The 21,303-nt window shown below is 40.3% G+C and overlaps 3 protein-coding genes and 1 long non-coding RNA gene across 4 annotated transcripts; all 4 read right to left on the bottom strand.

Annotated features, from left to right (window-relative positions):
- Window positions 1–405: 405 nt before the first annotated feature.
- LOC128429788 (uncharacterized) lies at window positions 406–3,191 on the bottom strand. Its single transcript, XR_008333905.1, has 4 exons — window positions 3,058–3,191; window positions 2,467–2,649; window positions 853–1,847; window positions 406–622 (listed from the first exon to the last, which is right to left on the bottom strand). It is a non-coding gene; the product is annotated as an uncharacterized LOC128429788 (long non-coding RNA).
- Window positions 3,192–4,803: 1,612 nt separating this feature from the next.
- LOC128429786 (protein S100-P) lies at window positions 4,804–5,656 on the bottom strand. Its single transcript, XM_053415575.1, has 2 exons — window positions 5,439–5,656; window positions 4,804–5,055 (listed from the first exon to the last, which is right to left on the bottom strand). Exons 1-2 carry the CDS (start codon window positions 5,574–5,576, stop codon window positions 4,915–4,917), a joined length of 279 nt encoding a protein of 92 aa, XP_053271550.1. The 5' UTR covers window positions 5,577–5,656; the 3' UTR covers window positions 4,804–4,914.
- Window positions 5,657–7,914: 2,258 nt separating this feature from the next.
- Window positions 7,915–11,236, bottom strand: LOC128429782 (uncharacterized). The gene is made up of 5 exons (XM_053415572.1): window positions 11,109–11,236; window positions 10,390–10,722; window positions 9,949–10,068; window positions 8,714–8,814; window positions 7,915–8,284 (listed from the first exon to the last, which is right to left on the bottom strand). The coding sequence occupies exons 1-5, from the start codon at window positions 11,200–11,202 to the stop codon at window positions 8,219–8,221; spliced, it is 714 nt and encodes a 237-aa protein (XP_053271547.1). The 5' UTR covers window positions 11,203–11,236; the 3' UTR covers window positions 7,915–8,218.
- An 861-nt stretch (window positions 11,237–12,097) lies between these two features.
- LOC128429784 (uncharacterized) lies at window positions 12,098–14,781 on the bottom strand. Its single transcript, XM_053415574.1, has 4 exons — window positions 14,571–14,781; window positions 13,966–14,310; window positions 12,456–12,572; window positions 12,098–12,370 (listed from the first exon to the last, which is right to left on the bottom strand). Exons 1-4 carry the CDS (start codon window positions 14,662–14,664, stop codon window positions 12,282–12,284), a joined length of 645 nt encoding a protein of 214 aa, XP_053271549.1. The 5' UTR covers window positions 14,665–14,781; the 3' UTR covers window positions 12,098–12,281.
- Between the last annotated feature and the right edge of the window lie 6,522 nt (window positions 14,782–21,303).

The raw sequence follows: 21,303 nt of genomic DNA, 5'->3' as shown, positions 1-21,303 counted from the left end.
TTTTAGTGTAAAGAAGAAGGTGAACTCTTGACTAATGACTAATTTTGCACTGAAACACAAACTTGATGTTACACATCTTAAACAATATGATATGGGCGCCACTTAGACAACCAGACCTGTGTGCTTTGCTGTGACTATAAATGACTGGAACCTCAGATAAAGAAAGTTATTTTCTGACTTCCATAACTGAGGCATTCTCTACAGAATGTAATGTGCCCATTCTACTTCAGATCCATTGAATCATTGTGTGTTTATGTTGCTTAAAGCAGAGCATTCACTGCTTTAATGTAATCAGCATCTTATCTGACAATATCATGGTGTAGAAGTGCAAGGAAATACCATTATGTTATGATCAATGTCATTTATTGTGCACAAACATTATGTTAAGGCATCTGCTGGAAATGTTATGATCAACAATTCTCATGCAAAAAATACTTTAAAAACTACACAAATAGTGTTTTGGAGAGGGGGGTTTCAGAGGGAGGGGGCAGCTCTGGAGAAAGGTCTGTCAATCCAGGTCTGCTGCTTGGTGTGATGGAGACATGAGGTTAGCATCAGGAGCAGAGGCTGCAGGAGGGACCGTGGAGCTGAGGCACACCTGTACTGCTTCTCTTGAGAAGAACTGAAGGACACAAACAAACCATAGAGTTAAATTATGAAGATGGTTCCCTCTGATTTTTTTTTAACATAAACGTCAGACAGGCCACTAAAAACTAAAAATGCTGAAGCTAACAGCTACCACACAGCAAGCTAATGCCTTCCTAAGGCTGCCAGGGAGTAGCATGAGTAGCCTTGTAGCAAGAGAGTGTAGCTAATCACAGCCCTCACAGTTCTTCATCAGTGGAGAAGTACCTCGCCATGTTTTCATCTTCAGAGGAGTCATCCAAAGACTGTGCTGCTGTTCCAGAATATGTCAGGCCCGCTGCAGCCTGCTGGGCTTGAACTCTGAGCACGCAGAGTATGCCCTCACGTCCCGTCTCAGTAAATGCATCAGTACTGCCTGAGAATATATGATAAAAGACAAAAACGTCTCAATTGTGCGTTTGTGTGTATGTATACATACACACATACAAGGCTTTCTTTTCTACAGAAATATTTTTCCTGAGTTGATGACTCTGCTTATTGCCATCTAGAATGTGAAACCAAATATATTTTTTGGTGTACCCATACAAGATGTCCAATGTAACACCAATAAAATCCAATCTACTACACTACGGTTTTAATGCCTCTGCAATAGCGAGTCGCCGGAGGCATAACTGCATGTTTTCGGATTGTCTAACTTTGTATTTGTCTTAAAGTAAAAAGGTCAAGGCCACACTGACCTCATCTTATGGTTTCAGTTGTCAAGAGATACAGTGTCATTTATATGAGAGAAAATATGTAGAAATATGTAGACGGACACTGCTCTGGTTAGCGGAGTCATACAACGCAGTGCGATAATTCTAGTGTAGTTTTTTTGTAATAAATGGGTTATCTATTTTTACAATCTACAAAAAGTTATCTATACATTTGGTCACAGAATGTTACACAAATAAATTGGCATTAAAGTTGGCATCTTGCTGTCTCACCAGTCTGACGATGCAGCTGAAGCGTCCATCAAGGGCTTTCTGCAGGTAATTTGGATTGTTTGTTTCTTTTGACGAGGAGAATAACATGAATTCATACCGATATCAGTTTACAATCAAACCTTTTTGTGTTAACCTTGTTTAAACAGAGTCAAAGGACATTGTACAACAATGACACATATTTTTCCACAGTACCTGTCGTTCACTACTGAACTTCTGACACCCATTACTGGTCTGTGTCTTCCTGTAGAGTGGTGATGTTCTCAACGTTCTTTTCACAGTCTGTCAAAACAAAATTAGAGTTACAAATGTTAATGCCCCACAACCCATTGCAGATACGGTTGTATTTGCACACCACATCGGATCAAAACAAAACTGCAGTCTGTGAAACAAGCAGTTTTGGTAGATATAAGGGAAATGCTAATATTTCTACATGAAACATATTCAGTCCCTTAAGCAAAATAACAATGATGGCAGGCCGCAACCTCGATGCCTTCGTCTGCTTTGCTTACAGACTAGTTTGCGGAGTCTCGTGCTGCCGCCCACTGACCGATACATCATCGCTCTTTTCTGAAACTAATGAAGGCAAATTCACACATGTAGACAGAAATAAACAGTATAAATTAAAAGGTGTAAATATTGCTAACATTATGTTTGATGGGGGTCATCATTATACATAACAGAGGAAAACTTTGCACATGTATTCCTTAAATTTACTTGCCTTCCTGTGGAAAAAGTTGTTTTCCTAGTTAAACAATCACAGCAGGGAAGCATGATTGATCAAAATTCTTTCAGTGTGATATTAACTTGTATTTCAGCAAGTGTACTTTGGGGATTTAATAAAAATGTATATTTGGCAAATTATATAAAATGTTTTTTCTGGTATGTAACTTTAAAGTACCTCTTTAATGGTAGGATCATTTCTCTCCCTCATCTTCCTCGTGGTACGTGGATGATGGTAGTGGGCTCAACCCGGCTTCTCTTTCTCTCCAGGCTGCCCTTCCTGCTCTTCATCAAGCAAAACAAACTGTTTGGTCCAAGTTGTTGACGTTAATGAAACTCCTGTAGCTTCACTTGGATCCTCCTTGATTAAAAAACAGAACATAGCAATTGTTTTATAAAATGAATCGCAACTCCATAACATGGAAACATTATTGTCATAGTGCATACTATACATTAAACCAAATTGACCTGATATTGTGGAGTAATGGTAGACAAATACACTCCTTATTAATCTAAAGCATTCATAAATCAAATTCATGTTTATATTTATATTGTAGCGTCCCTCAATGATGAGCTAAGCGTCTTGAACTGCTTTCAACAACCATGTATTCACCTCCCAGGTAGCACAGGCTACCGTGGGCTGAAGCATGTGGCTAACAATGGCGTATTAGCTGATGAACAGCGTCCATAGTGTGGATTGACGGACTCTCTCCGCACTCGGACTGTAAACCTAGATCGTAACGATCTTTAAAAACAATAAACTACTTACCTGACAGAAGGAAGATGACATCGTGGTCTTCCAAGCGCGCCGTGTTTATGACGCAGCCCCGAGTTAAAGGGCTGGTTGTTTACAAATAGGGTTTTTACGACAGCCACACGTCATGTCCGCTCGCGCACTCGGTCCGCTCGCGCACTCGGGCCGCTCGGCTCGCGCCGCTCGGGCCGCTCGGCTCGCGCACTCGGGCCGGTCGCGCACTCGGGCCGGCCTCGGTATAAACAGACTCGCATGATCCTTCTCATTAGAGATGTAATCTAGCCTCAAATATTACTATTATATAACATGAATAACATTCACGATCACTGAAGGACACCACGCAGGGACTGTGATTTAAACACCAAGCTGCGCCCGTGGTGCCATGGCAACCATCATAGCAACGATAAAAACATGCGTGATAACTATTAAAATATTTATCATAAGCACCAACTGGCTGAAGACTGTGGAAGCAAAGACCACATTTCTCGCTAGAAATGGTGTCAGAATGTATTTTTATGCCCAAACTAAGTTACAAAATTATATTTTTATCTGAAAAAACAAGGAATCTCCGCCATGTTTTCCTCTCCGCAGACGGGAGCTTGAGAGTCACGTGACGTGAGAACACGCCAATGCAAAACAATGGGAGGACTAAATGTTACCATCTCACAATCTGAGAGGCCAGATTGTGAGATGGTAACGTCGGTCCAAGTGGACCAACGTTGCCATTGAACATTTTCTGATGAGACTGGGTTGCTTTATGTCTGTAGCACTTTTCAATACTAGTATCAAAGTGCTTTACATCAAACAAGATGAAACTCATAAATAATACTAATATTCATAATAATAAAGATAATAAGTAATAATAAGGTTCACGACAAAGGCACTGTCTCCTTTGGTTTTCAGTCCAGACTATGGAATGGTTAGCAACGCCCTACAAGAGAACGTGTCTTAGCTTGTGAAGATAAACGGTTTAGGGATGGGCCAGTCCAGGCCTATTTTTTGTATTATGTCAGAAGCCGAGCAGCAGCATTCTGGACTTACCGTTGACGGTTGCCTGATTTCTGAGCAAGACAATCTAAATGGAGTTACAGTTGTCAGAAAGACCTAACCTTGCTGTGTTTCCTAACTTATACAATCCTGATTTCACAAACTTCTGAAAGTGGGTTCGAAGCTCATGTTTTGGTCAAACATCCACATCCAGATTTCTGGCTGAGCATATACATGCATATGTGAGTGTGTGTGTTTGTGTGTGTGTGTGTGTGTGTGTGTGTGTGTGTGTGTGTGTGTGTGTGTGTGTGTGTGAGTGTGTTGTACTGTTACCTAGAACTTAAAGAGTTAGGTCATTTTGGGAGAGTGAGGACATTTTGGTCTGTCCTCACTTCATGACACACTTTTAGACTGTTTAAGACTTGATTTGAGGGTTAGGGTTAATGAGCCAGTTAATGCATTATGCAACTGAGTGTCCTCACTGAGATATAAGTACAAGTATGTGTGTTTGTTTGCATGGTTATATCCAAAACTAGTTACCTGTTTTGAATGTTGTTGCAGAAAAAAACCTCTGAATTATTCAACTTTGACTGAGAGATAGTTGCATCTTCCCAAGAGGGTGTTTCAAAATGTCCATGTACAATAGAGCGTATAATGTAGAAACATCTTAAACCTCACAAAGCATCATCTGTATTTCGGCTCCTGTTCATATTCTTGCCCTTTCCTACCACACCATCTTACTGCTTAGGATTCCACACTAATCACACAACCAGGTACAGGTAGATAAATAACTTTATTCAGCTTCTCCAAAAAAAAGTTACTACAAGGATTTTAAAGCCGATTAGGCCTCCATTTGGCTCCATCCAAGGTGTGCGGACAACCTGCTCACTTCTTGCAGGTACGGTTGTGGGCGGCGCAGGTCAGGGCAGCTACAAGCACCACAAACTCAGTGAAGTCAACCTCGGAGTCACCATTAAAATCCAGGCTCTGCAGAAGCTTGTCCACCTCACCTTGGTTCTTCGCTGCCTGCACACACCAACACAATCATCAGTTTTGCTCGATATTTTTACCATAGTAAATACTAATAAATATCTCATTTTATTTTGACAGGCAAATTCTATACCAAACGGTGATGGACACTAAACCCTGAAATTAAATCATTTTCTTACCATAACTTAAAACCGTTGAAGGGGTTTTGTGATGTGCCAATATGTAGAATTATCGTTTTTTTTAATACCACAATCATCAGTCAATACATTTTCAGTGTTTTTGGCCTCTCTTGTAATTTAGCAATAACCCAATATAATACAGAATGAAGTACGTTTAGTTGATGATTATCCTTCATGAGCCCGAGGCTCATTAAACAGGTCTCAGTGCTCCACCCACCCCTCCCCAGGGTTGAACGATACCTTGATCAAGCTAGGAAGCTCCTTCTCCAGCAAAGTCTTGGTCTCAGCTTTGGATAGGGTGTCTTTGTTCCCTTCACCCGCGGCATATGTATCAAAGGTCTTCATCAGGCCGGCGATTGCTGTCTCGAGCTGGGTCATGGTTGCTGCTTGAGAGGGCGGTAAACGCGATAAAAAGAAAAATCGGAGAATGGCAGAGTAGTAGAATGGAGAACCCGAGAGGGGACTATTTATATACCCTTTGAAAAATATTTGCAAGATTGCTGATACTGGCAGAATACCAGTTTAAGTGTTTGTTAAAGGTAGTGGCTCAACGTGTGTTAGCACAAGCTCAAATCTGCAACACCCAATGTACACATTACCTCCCAAACCATACACAGCTTCAGTCAGCTGTCTATTGATCAAAAGGGAGTTTTTTTTTCCATTGAAGCAGACACAGGGACATCAGATTCTGATTTCAATTTTGTGTTGAGGTTAGCACCAATTATTTTACTGTGAAAGGCAAAACGTGTTTACTGTCATCTGCAGTGGTTGGTTGTTGACAATGCGGCTGTGTAAGGGTTGCCATGACCGACGAGAGGAAACACGACAGGGCTTATAAAAGTTCAAGTACAAGCTGTGAGTATACTTGTCTTCCTTATGGGGACAAAAAGCAAATGCCCATAACATAAATCATTACATTTAAAGTGAAGACATGTTTTAAGGTTATGTTAATGTCTGCTAAGGTTAGGTCAATGTCAGGTTTAGGTTCGGGTTAAGTTAAGACAAGGTTGAGGGTGGGTTATGGTAAGGTTAAAGTTAGGTGAAGGCTGGGTTAAAGCTGGGATAAGGTTAAGTTTAGGTAAGGTTTAAGGTTAGAGTTAGGTTAGGTTAAAGTTAGGGTTAGGGTTAGGTTTGGGTTAGGGTTAGGGTTAAGGGGTTAGGTTAAGGTTAGGTTTAGTTTTAGGTTGGGGTGAGGGTTATGCAAGTAGTACCTATGGTTAAGGTCAGAGTAAGTATACCTAAAATCAATGGACGACAATGGGGTAAGAGCTAGGTGTGGGTGTGTGTGTGTGTGTGTGTGTGGGTGTTTTTGTGTGTGTGTGTGTGTGTGTGTGTGTGTGTGTACGTGTGTGAGTGCGTGCGTGCGTCACAGTATTCATATGATACACACTTTATGTACATGTATGTTTATGTATTTTTCTGTGTATTACAGCCGTATGCGTTTAACAAATTGGACTCCATGTCATCAGCTTGAATGACATGTTAAAGACACAAGTGAAGAATATACAGTAGCCTACTTCTATATCCCGTTGATGTGGTGAGTGTGTTTCTACGTGGCCTTCTTCTGCAAACAAAAGAAAGGTGGCTGTTTGTTCACAGCTCCTGCAGGACAGAAAGACACTCCTTCTTTCTGTGCAAGTAAAAGTAACTCCTTCACATGCACGTTGAAGTGTTCTACCCTGGTACCTGTACATTAAAGTGTTCCACCTTGGCACATGCACTTGAAGGGTGGAACACTTATCTGGCATGTGAAGGAGTGTCTTTCACATTCTTTCAATCTGAGTCATTGGGTTTGCATTTATGTTTGACACTTAGCAGCCAATGAGGCCAGTATCTATCAACTCATTGACTTTATCACAGCCGCAGAGCAATTATGAAGGAATGTAACACAGAAATCATGCGTTATGGGTTTTAGTGCCATCTGGTGTACATGCCATGAAAGAACACAAATGCAATGTTGAAAACGTTTGACATTGTGCATTTGTAGGCAATATATTTGTAAGTGGACAAGAGGCGCAAAGCAAAGCGACACAGTCAGTGCAAATGTTTAATTTTAAGCACAAACATTTGATCATTCTGTGTTAGATGGAGGGTTTGAAGTACCTGTCACCAATTGGCTTAATTTCTTGTCTTCAAGCAGCTACAGCTTCACATCTTTTGTCCCAGTTGCTCTTTTGATATTTAGTGTTAACCTTCAACTTGAGTTTCATTAATGAACAAATGTCGACATCGTGTTAAACATTGAATGATAACGAAAGTCAGCTCTTCTATTCTTTGTGCATATTTGTTTCGAAATGTGTTTTACTAACATGGCCTTGGGACAGAGTTGTATGATCACGCGTAGTGTGATATGAATGATGTTAAGATAATGACTGGAAAGCATGGTCAAAATGCACTTAAAGTAAGAGCCAGTATATATCTTTAAAGATGTTCTGTATCCACTCGGAGGGCCTTGTCTGGTGAATGTACGCACACTGCTACTTCGACCGTCACAGGCGTTGTTTCCACTTCCTGTCCCTGACCTATAATGCAATAACCCCTCAAAACCACAGTTTCCTCTCAGTGTCCTCATCGTAGGCACAAGTCACTGTGGGACCTACATCTCTGCTTCTGCCTCAACACCACTCACTGGGGTGGACCACAGTGTGATCACGTCAGACCCTTTCAGTGTGAGACAAGTAATGCCGTCGGTAAATGAACACACACACACACCATGTCGTGTCTGAAAAGAATGTAATCCACAAAGAGGAATAAAAAGGCAGTTTATACAAAAATAGTCAAATATTTGCAAATATATAAGCTTTTACATAATCCATAGGGATCTGAGTAAATTCTTTGACATTATTCACATGAAGAAAAAGTAAATACAGAAAACACTTGAATAAGAGGCAGTTTATAGAATTTAAAAAATATATTTTACAGAATCAATGTAGAGATAAGTAAATAATTGTACATTATTCACATGAAAAAAAGTATATACAGAAAATACTGGAAGATGAAGAATCGAGCTGAGTAGATCCTCATCCACTTTCTTTGCTTTTCACCCGTTCAAAGTAATCAAAGGATTCATACACTGGTACCTGACACTGAAAGAGCCAGAAAGATATAAACCAAAAGGTTAGCGTAATTGTATAAACACAAATGTCAGATAAGGCTATTAAATAGCCTAATGGGTTTGTGGTGCTCAAAGGTCAAAAGACCTCATAATGTGCAAACATAAAACTGAGTAGACGTGACCCACAGGCACACTTAGTCAGAAACAGGATGTCATTATATTTCAAACTTACTGGATTACTTTATATTGTTCCAGGCTTATAATATAATGTTGTCTAATTAAACGATGCCAGATTTATAGGGGAATATGTCTGGCCAGCTACAAAGCATGTGTAAGCTTATAATAATTCAATTTCTTGTCAATACGTATTGAAATCTTGTGTGTGTGTGTGTGTGTGTGTGTGTGTGTGTGTGTGTGTGTGTGTGTGTGTTAGCCGCTGACATGCTGCCATTTGACTCACCCACTGAGAAGAGCCTGTGGAGGAGCTGGTGCTGTGTTTATCCATATCTGCCTCTTCGGAGTCGATGTGGGGAACCTCGTAGATCACCCTGACTGCATGTGCTGAGCCCGTGGAGCCACACACACATAACATATGCACACAAACACACACAGACACACACACAAATAATTAGCAGGACTGTTGCCCAAAAACACAATGAAATATACAGTTGCGACACAGAAGCTAATCCTGTTGCAACAAGCAATGTTCTCATTTTCAGTAGTCATTGGTGTACCACCTGGTTGAATTCTGAGTTCTATACATTTTCATTAAATGATCCCCGGTCCAATCTTGTTTTAAATCTAGTGCCCCCGACTAAATAAAGATGCTCCAAAATCAGACTTTCAAAAAATGAAGCGTATTGACAGTGAAACTAAAAATGTGAGAGAAAAGAGTGCAATGACTTCTTTTACTGAAACAACAGTGATTAGTGGACTATCAGAAGCTTGACTCTAAATAAATGTTGCACTGTGTCTGCTTCGGGTCGCGCTTCCCGGGTGTGCAGCACAAGTAAAACCCGACCCGTGATGCGGCCTCTGTTCACAACCAGTATAAATGATTCCTTTATCAAAATAACCATGGTCACTTTTGATTGACAATATCGAAGAGTTATTAATATGATTATGATTGAGATTGGAATTTGCTGTGCCGTTTAAGTATTTTTCAGAGTTGTTACAATTTTTTGCCCGCCCCAGTTACAACTCCACCTTGAAAACCAACCTCTAAGATAAACATGGAATTGAATAAACACAATTTGTACAGTTTTACAAATTGAAAGCAGCCAGGGAGTGTGACTGCCAGCTCATTTGCGCAACATTTTTGAGAAATTGAAGCTGTAATCTTGTGACTCTAATCTGCTAATCTGGGTTTTAACGATAATATATTTACTCATGTGCAACACTACTGATATTTTCTGGTTTTATTTGGCCCAATGTATCCAATACAAGTGAAGGGATTCTAGTTTGGGGCACGGACATAAATGCAATAAATTAATAACGTCAATAATGTTTCAAAATCAAAATCAATGTCATTATGGATAATTCACAGACTAATCTCAAACTAGCTGCACGATTACGTACATGGGAGAAAAAAGTGTTTTTTTCTAATTTGACTGATCTGCCCATTTGATGTACAGGAATACGTGTAATTTGGGTTTATAATGTAATACACCAATAAGATAACATTTTTACTTGTACCATGTCTGATTCGCAGAATGCAGTAGCAGCTGAGCGCGATGAGGAGCAACAGACCCCCAAGAGCCGCGGCAAGTATTATGGGGACTACAGCAGAACGAGCCGCAGGGACATCTGGATTTTCTGGTGGGGGGAAGAAATAACAATGATAATTACAGAAGATATGATTATGGTCATTTAAAATGGAGACTATATAGGTTGCACTTTAAGATGTGGAAAAGCACATTTGTAAAAAACCTTGCTCTCAGCACTTACTTTACTTAAAACAAGCAGGATTTGACTGATCTGCAGTTTTAAAGGCGATATAACGCCTTTATTTACAGAAAAGGCCAGATGGCTATTTTTGAACACACATTATTTAGTAGCAGTTTTATCCATTTGCAAACCAGATCTTTTCTAAACCCTTAATTCAACATTATCAAGCCGTGGTGTTTTGTCACCCACCCGCGTTTCCTTTGGGCTTAACTGTGATGACGGTACCATTTCCTTCCTTCTGATCATAAATCGGTATCTCCACCCTCACGTTGCAGATGTATTTCCCTGAATCCTCTATTTTGATGTTGGAAAAGGTCAAAGTTGAGCAGGAAGGATTCATCTGGGATCCTTGAGACCGATTATACACGACGCTGGACTGATTCCGAATTTCTGTCAGATTTTTCAGCCAGATGAACTTCATTCTTTCAGACGTCGAGTTGAAGCAGCAGGTGATGTTAAGAGCGTCGCCCTCCGTGACAGAAACATCAGGGGTCTGGGTCACAATGTCTGTACATGAAGCACCTATAAAGAGACACAGTGGTGAATAAGGCTGGATACACTACATCATTTCGGACCTCACAACATTCTGAAATGGACTGTTACTGTTACACTAATTTATCGTTTTTAAAAACGGGAACAGCAGAAATAAATCAATCAAACTCATAAAATATTCCAAAAGATATTAGCATGGATATACCAGGATTTTCTACATTTACATAAATTCATAAGCTCTTGGACCAACGCAGGATTAAAAGAGTTCATCCTAAGACACCAATCATTGATGTAATGAGGAGATTTGGTGACTTGGTTCTAAGAATTCTTGCACAAAATCTCACCAGCAACAGATGTGGTATCATCATAATATGACTATTGTCTGTTATTAGTAAATAAGTTGTGTTTCTACTTACTGCGAGATGAGATGGCACAGAGAGAGCCCAGCAGCAGACTGCTCAGAAGAAGCTTCATCTTTTCACTGATTCTCCACTGATTACTGCCACTCATCTTTCTCTGGCTTCTCTAAGTCCCTCCCACTTCCCCCACTCAGAAGACATAACATGAACTAACGTCATTTAGGCCCTCACAAAATAAGTAACATTCACACCACACACAGGAAACTATGAGATCGTGCAACTCAGATTATTTTTTCTCTGTTCTCCTGAGAGAGTTTCAAGCTTTATTTCCCTCTTACACAGAAACTGAAACAATGAAATCTGTAACCAACTAGATATATATGTTAGGAGAAAATGTCATGAATTTGTATTGTTTTCGTATTGATCGACCATCAGGATCATCATTCAGACCGAGGACTCAACGTGCAGAACACAGGAGGCTAGGCTGGAGCTGGGGTTCCAACAGACAACAAAGGCTAAGCTGAACAAAGGAACTACGCATCCCATAAACCATTGCAAATAATCACAATGACTTCTAGTGCACTTCTTTAATTTGACCTGGTTGTTAATGTAGTGTTGCAATACATCGTAGTACCTCACTTGTGTGTGTGTGTGTGCAAAGCATAAACATTTCCATTGTGACAGCAAGCTCCACCAGACATCGCTACTACACCTAAGGATCGTGGGTAGTGTAGTATTTATCCTTGACATTGCAAGTAAAACACATTTGTCTTTAAAGCAGCTGATGAAATACAGACTTGTAGCTTCTACAGGAGAAAATACCATAATTTAAAGATCAGGTAGCTTGTGGTAAGTCCATATTTGATGCTTACAATGTTATGGCCGATGATCAACGTCTCTATTTATAAAATGAATGGGATTTTTACATCATAAACCACTCTGTTGAGCATTATAGTGTGACTAGTCCTTCGTTAGGCCTTGTATAGTGTTGTAAGGCTGCAAGTTTTGGAATGACAGCTACGTCCCACTCAGTGAGCAAACACAAATAAAATTCAAGATACAGAGCATCATTTTTTATTTATATGTTTTGCAGAAGTTTGCAGAAGTTCTCAACAAGTGTTGCTGGTGAATATTGAATCAAATGAGCGTGAGATTTGTTTCTTTTGTCGTGACAGTAGTCCAGGGAGAAGACGAGGAATTACAGTTAACAGTTTGCAGCCTCATCTGACTTCATCCACTTGTCTTGCTGCTTCCATTTATTTCATCTCTTTCCTCTAATTCTATTCTTTGGGCTGAAGTGTCCCGATTGCCAGGGGTATCTGAAACAGGAATGCACTGATCAATAATCCTCCATATAATGCAACATTTACAGTATCATCACACTTGAGGTGGGTTATGTATCACCTGGTAGTTGTTGTTGAGCTTTAACCTTCCATCTGTAGATGCAGAAGGAGGTTATGATAATGGCAATGATGGGAAGGCACCTCAGGGTGTAAATCATCACTTCCTTCCAGGCACCATCTGAGAGAGAGACAGTTTTAAAGACCTTTGATAACACTGCTATAGAACCTTTTTTCCTGGATCTTGTTTCCTTTACTTGCTGTGTTTTTAAAGTGAACACTGAGTTTTATTCTTTCTTCTTTGGGGCCGGAAGCAATTACTTCCCTTTCTCCGTGTTTAGTTGTAAAACTAATTCTAGCACACCCAGTCACTGATTGGTTTGATGCACCTATTAAGCCCATGTTAGCGAGTGTAGTCACCTGATCACACTGTTATAGACTTGTGTGTCATCTGCATAGTTGAATTGAGAGAGATTAATCTCAATTATTATTATACAATCTGAGCGACGGGGGATCATGCAGAAACAGTGGAGCCCATCAGAGTAGCATGAGGATGTCTGGATTTTACAGACACAACAGGACCAGAAATACTGTAAATTTAAATAAAATACAATTTAAAAAATGGTTTGATCGCCCACATAGGCAGTGTGTTGAAGTTTTTCTGTCACGGCCTGGTGTCACATTTGCATGCGACCTAATGGAGGTAGTGGTCATACTGGCACTGAGCTCTGGTGTGGCCCCTGTCAAATCAGTGGCTTATTTATTACAGAGAAACATTTGAAAAAGTATATAAAATGTGTAAACAGTGATGGAAAGTATGTATTTAATTTGCTAAATAAATGTCATTGTATACTACACAGGTCCTCAGAGCGCAGACTTCCGCCTAAGCCCAACAGTCTCCGCATGAAAGCACATTTATTTCACAAAATCCGGATTTGTATTTGGATCTGCACCAAATTTCACATACTCATATATATTATTAAAGTCTGATTTGATTCGTAGTCTTCCGTCAGTGTCCACTGCCTCTTATCTGCAAATCAAACCGACAGACATTCGTCTAAACAACCTGAGCCCGCTGTTTCGTGCGACCCGCCGACTGGGCCAAGGAGAGGTGTATGTTCTCAGAGCTCTCAGAACTTTTCACCCCACTCATTTGTTAGAAAAGTTATCAAAATATTTAAAAAAAATGAAAAAGTTACATAATAAAGAGTGAAGTTCCTGTTTTATCCATATTAAATATTAATGGATGCTTAACAGTGTGACGTCCCTTGAGCGACACCTCAAGCTTGATGCTTCTGGCTCTTTTACCACAAAACCACTCTGTCATTTAGTCTTGCCTGTTTATATTAACATAGACCTTGCATGTTAATGTCAATTTTAACAAGCACCTGGGTTTGATTATATTTTGACTGATCCCAGGGATTAAATGTCATATAATAACGTTATCTTCTAAATGGACAAATTCATTCTTGATGATGTTTTTTGCATCAGCACCAATCATTCCATCCCTTGACAAACCAATATATGAGATGACCTCTGAGTGCATGTCAGGCCAGTGGTATTCTATCACCTACCGCCAAATGTGTGCAGAACTGTGTTGCCATCACTGATCCCTCTGGGCACAACTGTGATGACGGTACCATTTCCTTCCATCTGGACACGAAACGGTATCTCCGCATTCACGTTGCAGATGTATTTCCCTGAATCCTCTATTTTTATATATGTAAAGGTCAAAGTTGAACAGGAATGAGACCGATAATTCACGAAGATGACCTGATTCCCAATTTCTTTCAGATTTTTCTGCCAGTAGAACTTAATTCTTTCAGCCATCGAGTTGAAGCAGCAGGTGATGTTTAGAGCGTCGCCCTCCGTGACAGAAACATCAGGGGTCTGGGTCACAATGTCTGTAGATGAAGCACCTAGAAAGAGACACAGTGGTGAATAAGACCGTATGCACTGCATCATTTCGGAAAATAAATAAATATTTACTGTTTACACTCATTTATGGGTTTTCAAAATTGGAACTGCAAAGAGAAATTGATCAAAATTGGAATGAGGAGATTTGGTGACTTGGTTCTGAGAATTCTTTCACAAAATCTGACCAGAAACAGATATGCGTGATTTCATCATAATTATGACTATTGTCTGTTATAAGTAAATAAGTTGTGTTTCTACTCACTGCGAGATGAGATGGCACAGAGAGAGCCCAGCAGCAGACTGCTCAGAAGAAGCTTCATCTTTTCACTAATTCTCCACTGATTACTGCCACTCATCTTTCTCTGGCTTCTCTAAGTCCCTCCCACTTTACCCACTCAGAAGACATAACATGAACTAACATCATTCAGGCCCTCACAAAATAAGTAACACTTAGACCACAAACACAGGAAACTATAAGATCGTACAACTCAGATAGTTTCCTGACAGAGTTTCAAGTCTTATTTCCCTCTTACCCAGAAACTGAAAAACTGAAACGATCATGGTCTGTACCTCCTGATAGGCTGGGAACCAACCTGGTTTTGTTGGGGTTGATAGTTTCATAGGTTATCCTGCTGTTTTCATAAACAAGTTACCCACAATCCATCACTGATCATTGTCAGATTGAGGAATTATTTTTAAATTTTCTTAAACATTGTAAGATTGGGCAATTTTTTAACACTTTCCTTGATTTATCTGAGAATAATCCTGTTAAAAAATAAAATCAGGCATGTTTAGGGGACTAACGTTTATGAGTGTGCGTAATTTGGTACGGATCCAGGTAAAACTAGAGCTACGATGTTGCACTGGCGGGCCCGAGCAGCTGCACGTTGAAGCCTTTTGCGATGTCGATCCTTGCCTGCTAATTGCTCATTACGGTAAACACTATCAAACACCACATCACACTGTGAAAATGTTATGTAAATCGAATGATAGTTGTAAAACAAAGCTTACTTCCTGTTGCCAGTAGGGGGCGCCATCACTATTATTACGCACAGACATATAGATCTGTTCAAGTCGGTGCTCTGATGTAGCGTGGACAATGTTACCACAACTTAATTTTCACACTGATCAGTAGGTGGCGCTATGACCTGAACTAATATTTATAAATGGACCTGATCAGATCAGGATTGTGATCATAGGTCAGCAGTTCGGAGCCGGTTAGATAATGCAGAGTGGATTAACAAAATACTTCCTGTTTCATGGCGAATCAGTAGGTGGCGCTATGACACTGAGGAAATATTGACACATAGAGCTGTTCAGGCTTGTACTCTGATCATTTGACAGAAGTTTGGTAGTGATAGGACGATGCAGAGTGGAGTTAGACAACATCTTGTCGTCTGCTGAAGGAGGATCCTTCGCCGCACATCAATGTTTACAAGGTTCGCAATTCTGACCTTGATCCAATGACTTGACTGAGCTTATTTGAGCTGTATATTGTAACGCAGCCAGGAGCAGTTCATCAAAGTATAAAACATGTCACACGGCCTTAAAACCATGCAAATATCTTTGGGAAGGGGGCTGTTGATAGATACACACATGTAGTTTGAGTGAGATAGAACCATGAACACTGAAGTTACAACAATTTCGTGTATCACGGCGAGTTGATGAAATTTGACGCCACGCCATTAATAGGGCGTTTGACGAAAAGTCACTGTAATCTCATTCCTACATTATCAATTTTTTTTAGACCCATTTGATACAGTTTGACATGGTTGAGGTCAGTGGATGAGGAGGAATACATCAAAGTGTAAGACACTTGCAAAACATTTCCTGTTGCCAACAGGGGGCGCTGTGATTTCAAGTCATGATTTCTGTGTAGATGTTATCAGGCCAGGACTCTTGTCATACGTGACTAGTTTAGACTCGATTGGACCATGTATGTTCTAGATACAGAGCCTTGTGTTTTGATGGCGTTTAATCAAACTTTGACGCCAAGTGTGACGAAAAATCGATCTTTAAATCAGTTTTTATCTCCGTCTTGTTTTGATGACACTCATCTGAATTTGAAGGTGATCTGATGAAAGTCCTTTGACAAGTACTTCAAAGCAAAAATGTGGAATATGGCCAAAATGGCGGGCTTCCTGTTGTGTTTTCCATAATGCGCTGAGAGACTTTATTGTGCATCTGGTCATGATACACCACTGTCCTCATTTCGTTTCGATGTAATTCCTTGTTATCACTTTATTACTATACATTTTATTTCTGATTATTCAATGATTACACTGCTAGTCTGCAGGAACATTTTTTACAAGTTAACTGGACCTGCTGTGCACTGACCTACAGTCTATTGCACTGACCTTGGATAAGACTGTTATTGAACTGGAATGAATTAATTGCTAGTGCACTGATTTAAACCTGCCAATGCTTCTCACTGAGATTAGTTTTCCGATCACATAGTTATTTCCAGGTATGCTCATGTAAAGAGGTAGATAAATGTATCACCAACATTCAGCATCTTATCAGTTTGAGCCCACTACCTGAAATGATCATCTGAAAGTTCTTCAGGAAATCCTGGTAGTAAAATTGGCATGAAAACTCAACTCTTGACAGTGTCTCCTATTGACCACCAGAGGGCAGTGCCTGTTAAATGTTAAGTATATCATTAGTCACAAGTTGGTTTTAATGAATCATTAACCCCCCAAAAAATCTGAACGTTAAACATGATTATCATATTAATATCAGCCAAACCTCTTAATTATTTATTAAAAAGGGATAAGTGAACAGTGCCATTCAGGGTCCTGTCAAACATGTTACTGACTTTCCAGTTCACACAGTGACAGTGAATCCAGGCAGTGTGTTTTAAGCTGGTGAGTGGGCAGGCAGGTTAGTTCTTCGGCAGCAAGCGGACAGGAACTGAAGAGGACAAGTTTAAAATAAAATACAGGCAACAAGTAAGATCAAAAAATCTCAAACCAGCCGGTGAGGTGAACCGATGGGGGAATATTTAATCAAAAGCTGGATTTAATTTACACTTTTGCCCAATAAATTTTTGCTTGACAATTTAAGGTGCGGTGAAAGACTTGCGCTCCTGTTGTCAGTAGTAAGGTAAGTAAGGTGTCAAAGTAAGGTGTCAAAAACTAAACAAAAAGGTCAGAGTATAGGAAAGTATTGTCAGTTAGATAAGAAGGAGCTTTAGCTGGAAAGCTAACGTGGGTATCCGATCATGGCTTCTGATGGCGCCAATGCCACCAAGTCTGCAGAGATGTTCAGGTAAGGAAGTGGGACTGCAACTGTGAGTGACAGTCAATTTTGGATTAACCGTAAACCTGGTCTTACTCAAATCACTAAATGATGTTCAAAGTTGTTGATGTAAAGAACAAAAACTACTCGTAAACATATTGTGCATTTTATTGTAATGTGAGGCATCAACAGCTAATGTAGCTTCTGTTTTTTGAATATAAAACAAGAAAATGTTATTACCTAGATAATAACATGCATTCATATATTTTTGACCGTTTTTTTAATGCAATTGATTAAAATAGGATGGGGTTATTTTTACTTATATCATATATCGGAATTATTAAAGGCAATTGTGGTCCTATGTTGTAACCTTTATGTTCTTAAATTAACTTGATACGTTGACCTTGTCCTTTGATGAACTTATCCATTGACTTTTGATGACTTCTTGTGTTGTGTTCATGTAGAATAATCCTCTCTATGAATAAACCTCACTTGCTTCATTGATCATGAGATGAGCAGCTGCACTTTTCAAGACTCTGGAGCAAACTCTGCGATTGACAGAATACACAGCTAGGTGAGATCATTTGACTTTTACTATCCGTTGCACTGTAATATATTATAATATATTCATGTTTGGTCTAAAGCTCGAATACATTTTCATAGAGTTTGTTGAGTAAATGAATCACAATTGGTACTTCTGATATCCAGTGAGCCATATTAATATTAATAATACTGTACTTCTACAAATCAAATATACATAATGTGAATTTTTTTATTTAAAGTTTGAACAAACACAAATACAGGAAGTAGTGATTTTGTGGTAGCAGTTGATTTTTTTTTGGCACAAAATATGGGATGAGTATGTGACAGAGGACCCTCAGTCAAATACTCATCCCATATTTTCTGGATTCTTTCTGGTGTTAAGTAAATGTACTTACATGATTCCTGCTGTTCTGTGTTTGTACCCTCATAGTTGAATGCACTCATTGTAAGTCACTTTGGATAAAAGTGTTGAGTGTTTGAATGTAATAAGTCAAATTGAACTCCTACAATGTCAGGGTGCAGATTTGTCTCATCAGCCCTGTTCTCTTATACAAACATTTAATAGACTCCTGCCTCGTCCACTTCCACCATCTTCATTTAGTCTGACCCAGTAACATCCACACTGATGCTCTCACCTCTGCAGGAATCCATTTAGATACCAAGATTATTCATATAGACCCTGTAATTGCAGAGATGTGCACTATTGATTTTACGGTTGAGGGGGAACGGGCAGAGTCTATTAGAGGATAATAAGCTGATGTTAATAATGACGATAGCAACAACTGTTTAACAGAGTTCAAAGTTGAAAACCGGTGTGTTGAAGAGCATTTGGTGCAACCAGCTCTCATTTTCTGTGTCGTGTATGGCGGTTTCTTTATCGTGCTGGCTGATCGGGATAATAAGGACGGATCCTGTCTCGTGTTGGCATATGATAATGGACTACGATTAGAACAAGTCTGATGACACAGCCTGATATATAATATTTCTCCTCAGATACTCAACCATTACTGACAATAATCCATCATTTCATTGACCTTCAGTTGTGCGACAAAGTGTTTATTGCAATCAATGCTGCAAAAAACCCTTATCTTGCTAATCTCCTTTACACTTGACATCTATTAAACTACTGTCCATCCTGGGAGAGGGACCCCTCACATGTGGCTCTCTCTGAGGTTTCTATGTTCTTTTTACCCTGATAAAGTACTTTTTTAGTAGTTTTTCCTTATTCTTGTTGAGGGTTAAGGGCAGAGGATGTCACACCTTGTTAAAGCCCTATGAAACAAATTGTGATGTGGGCTACACGAATAAAATTTGATTGATTGATTGACTTCAACTACAGTTAAACACTTGTTACATGTTGTGTTAAGGTGGGACCGGAGTTTAAATCATGAATTCTTGTTCATTTTTCAGGCCATTCACGGAGCCCAAAGACCTTCTACGGTGAAGACCAGATTGTGACTCTCAGGTTTGTATCCAACCAGGAATTCACAATAAGTGAGTTGAAGCAGTGGAAACTGGCGATGATGACTCAGCCTGCTCTCCCTTTTGAAGAGCTCAAGAGGATCTGCCTGCCCTATAACAGGCTGGAGAAATGGTGCCACATGCCCTTCTTTGATATAACTGTGACCGGCTGCTTCGTCAGGGTAGCTACTGAAGCCGGCATCAGGGACCCAACTCAATGTGTTGCTGAAATTGTGTCTGTGATGGAGACGAAAAATGACCAACAGTTTCGGTCGAAGCGCCCAAACCTGGTTTTCAAACTCAGGCACGCTGGTAAAGACCAGATTGTGCCTCTCAGCTATGTATCCAACAAGGGATTCACAATAAGTGAGTTCAACCAGTGGAAACAGTCGATGATGGCGGCTGGGATGAAAGTTCCAACATCGCAAATGATCGCGAGTAAGGAGAAGTCGGTGAAAAAAACCCTAGATCGCCCCTTCACTCAGGGAGAGTACTATGTTATGATCATTGCCACGGGTAAACTCTCATTACAGGATAAACCGAGCGCTGCAACTAGTCACGGAGATGCCGACATGAGGGGAAGGAAGTTCCTTGTTGGTGGTGCTGCTTCTGCAGCGTCGGGGAGATCTGCTGGCACCAAATGGAAAAGGCAGGACGAGCACGGCCAAGGGCCTGAGGAGAAGAGATCTCGTGGAGAGGTGACTCAGCCTGCTCTCTCTCCTGCTTCTGCATCGTCGGGGAGATCTGCTGGCACAAAATGGAAAAGGCAGGACGAGCAGGAACCACCGGAAATGATCGCAAGTAAGAGGAAGTGCATCAGAGAAGCCCTGGATAATGCCTTCACTCAGGATGAGTTCGACTTTTTTGTCGCCCAGAAGAAGAAACGATTCTGAGCAGCACCTTGACCACCTGAGGGCGACAGAGCGCGGCCTGGAGATCACATTCCCTCCCATTGTCAAGTCCAGGAGACCTCCCGCTCCTAAAGCACCCCACTGACTTTTACCACAATAGTCTGTAAAGGAGTCCGTCCGTAAAGCTGTTCACCTCTGAGCTGGACTTGAGGTACGGCTCTGGGTTCCAACCAGAATCCACCAGCCCGTATGAGGACTGCGCCCCCCCCCCCCACACACACAATCCTGCCACCACCTCCCAAAAACAAATCCCTCATGCCCAACAGATCATATGAAGTGAATGTCATTTAACTATTTCAATATTTAAGTACATTTTTATTGTCAAATGAATAGCATCTGCCTGTGTGTGTGTGTGTTTCTATTATTCTTTACATCATGACAGTATTGGTTTTGTTTATTAATATGTTTGAGTGTCACTTGATTTACACTTTAAATAAATGATGTTAGTTAACATATCGTTGTGATTCATTCTCTGTGACTCCTGCTGGTGATGGTTCACTCTGACAACTGAAAGTTTCCAAAAAGTGATTATTGGTCCCAAAAGTCCAGACAGTGGATCACTCGTGTAGTGATACATCATCAAATGTACACATCGCACGGTGATGCCTGGCGGTTCAGTTATCAGGTTCTACCAGCAGAGGGCGCAGGACACCCATATTTTCATAAAGCCACCGAAAGACCAGAATTGTGACTTGTGTTTCCTCTTGGCGTTATCCACTGCCACATCATTGTGTTGAGTATACACACACATACTAAATGGCATGGGGTGGTGAGCCTTCAGCACTGGTGTGGGACCAGGTGTTGAGGTAAACCAGTAAGAGGAAATGCAAACTAACTCAG

This window comes from Pleuronectes platessa, chromosome 23, assembly GCF_947347685.1.
Source record: "Pleuronectes platessa chromosome 23, fPlePla1.1, whole genome shotgun sequence".
Lineage (NCBI taxonomy): Eukaryota > Metazoa > Chordata > Actinopteri > Pleuronectiformes > Pleuronectidae > Pleuronectes > Pleuronectes platessa.
The sequence above is the reverse complement of the archived record's forward strand: the minus strand, read 5'-3'. Positions and strand labels throughout refer to the sequence as shown.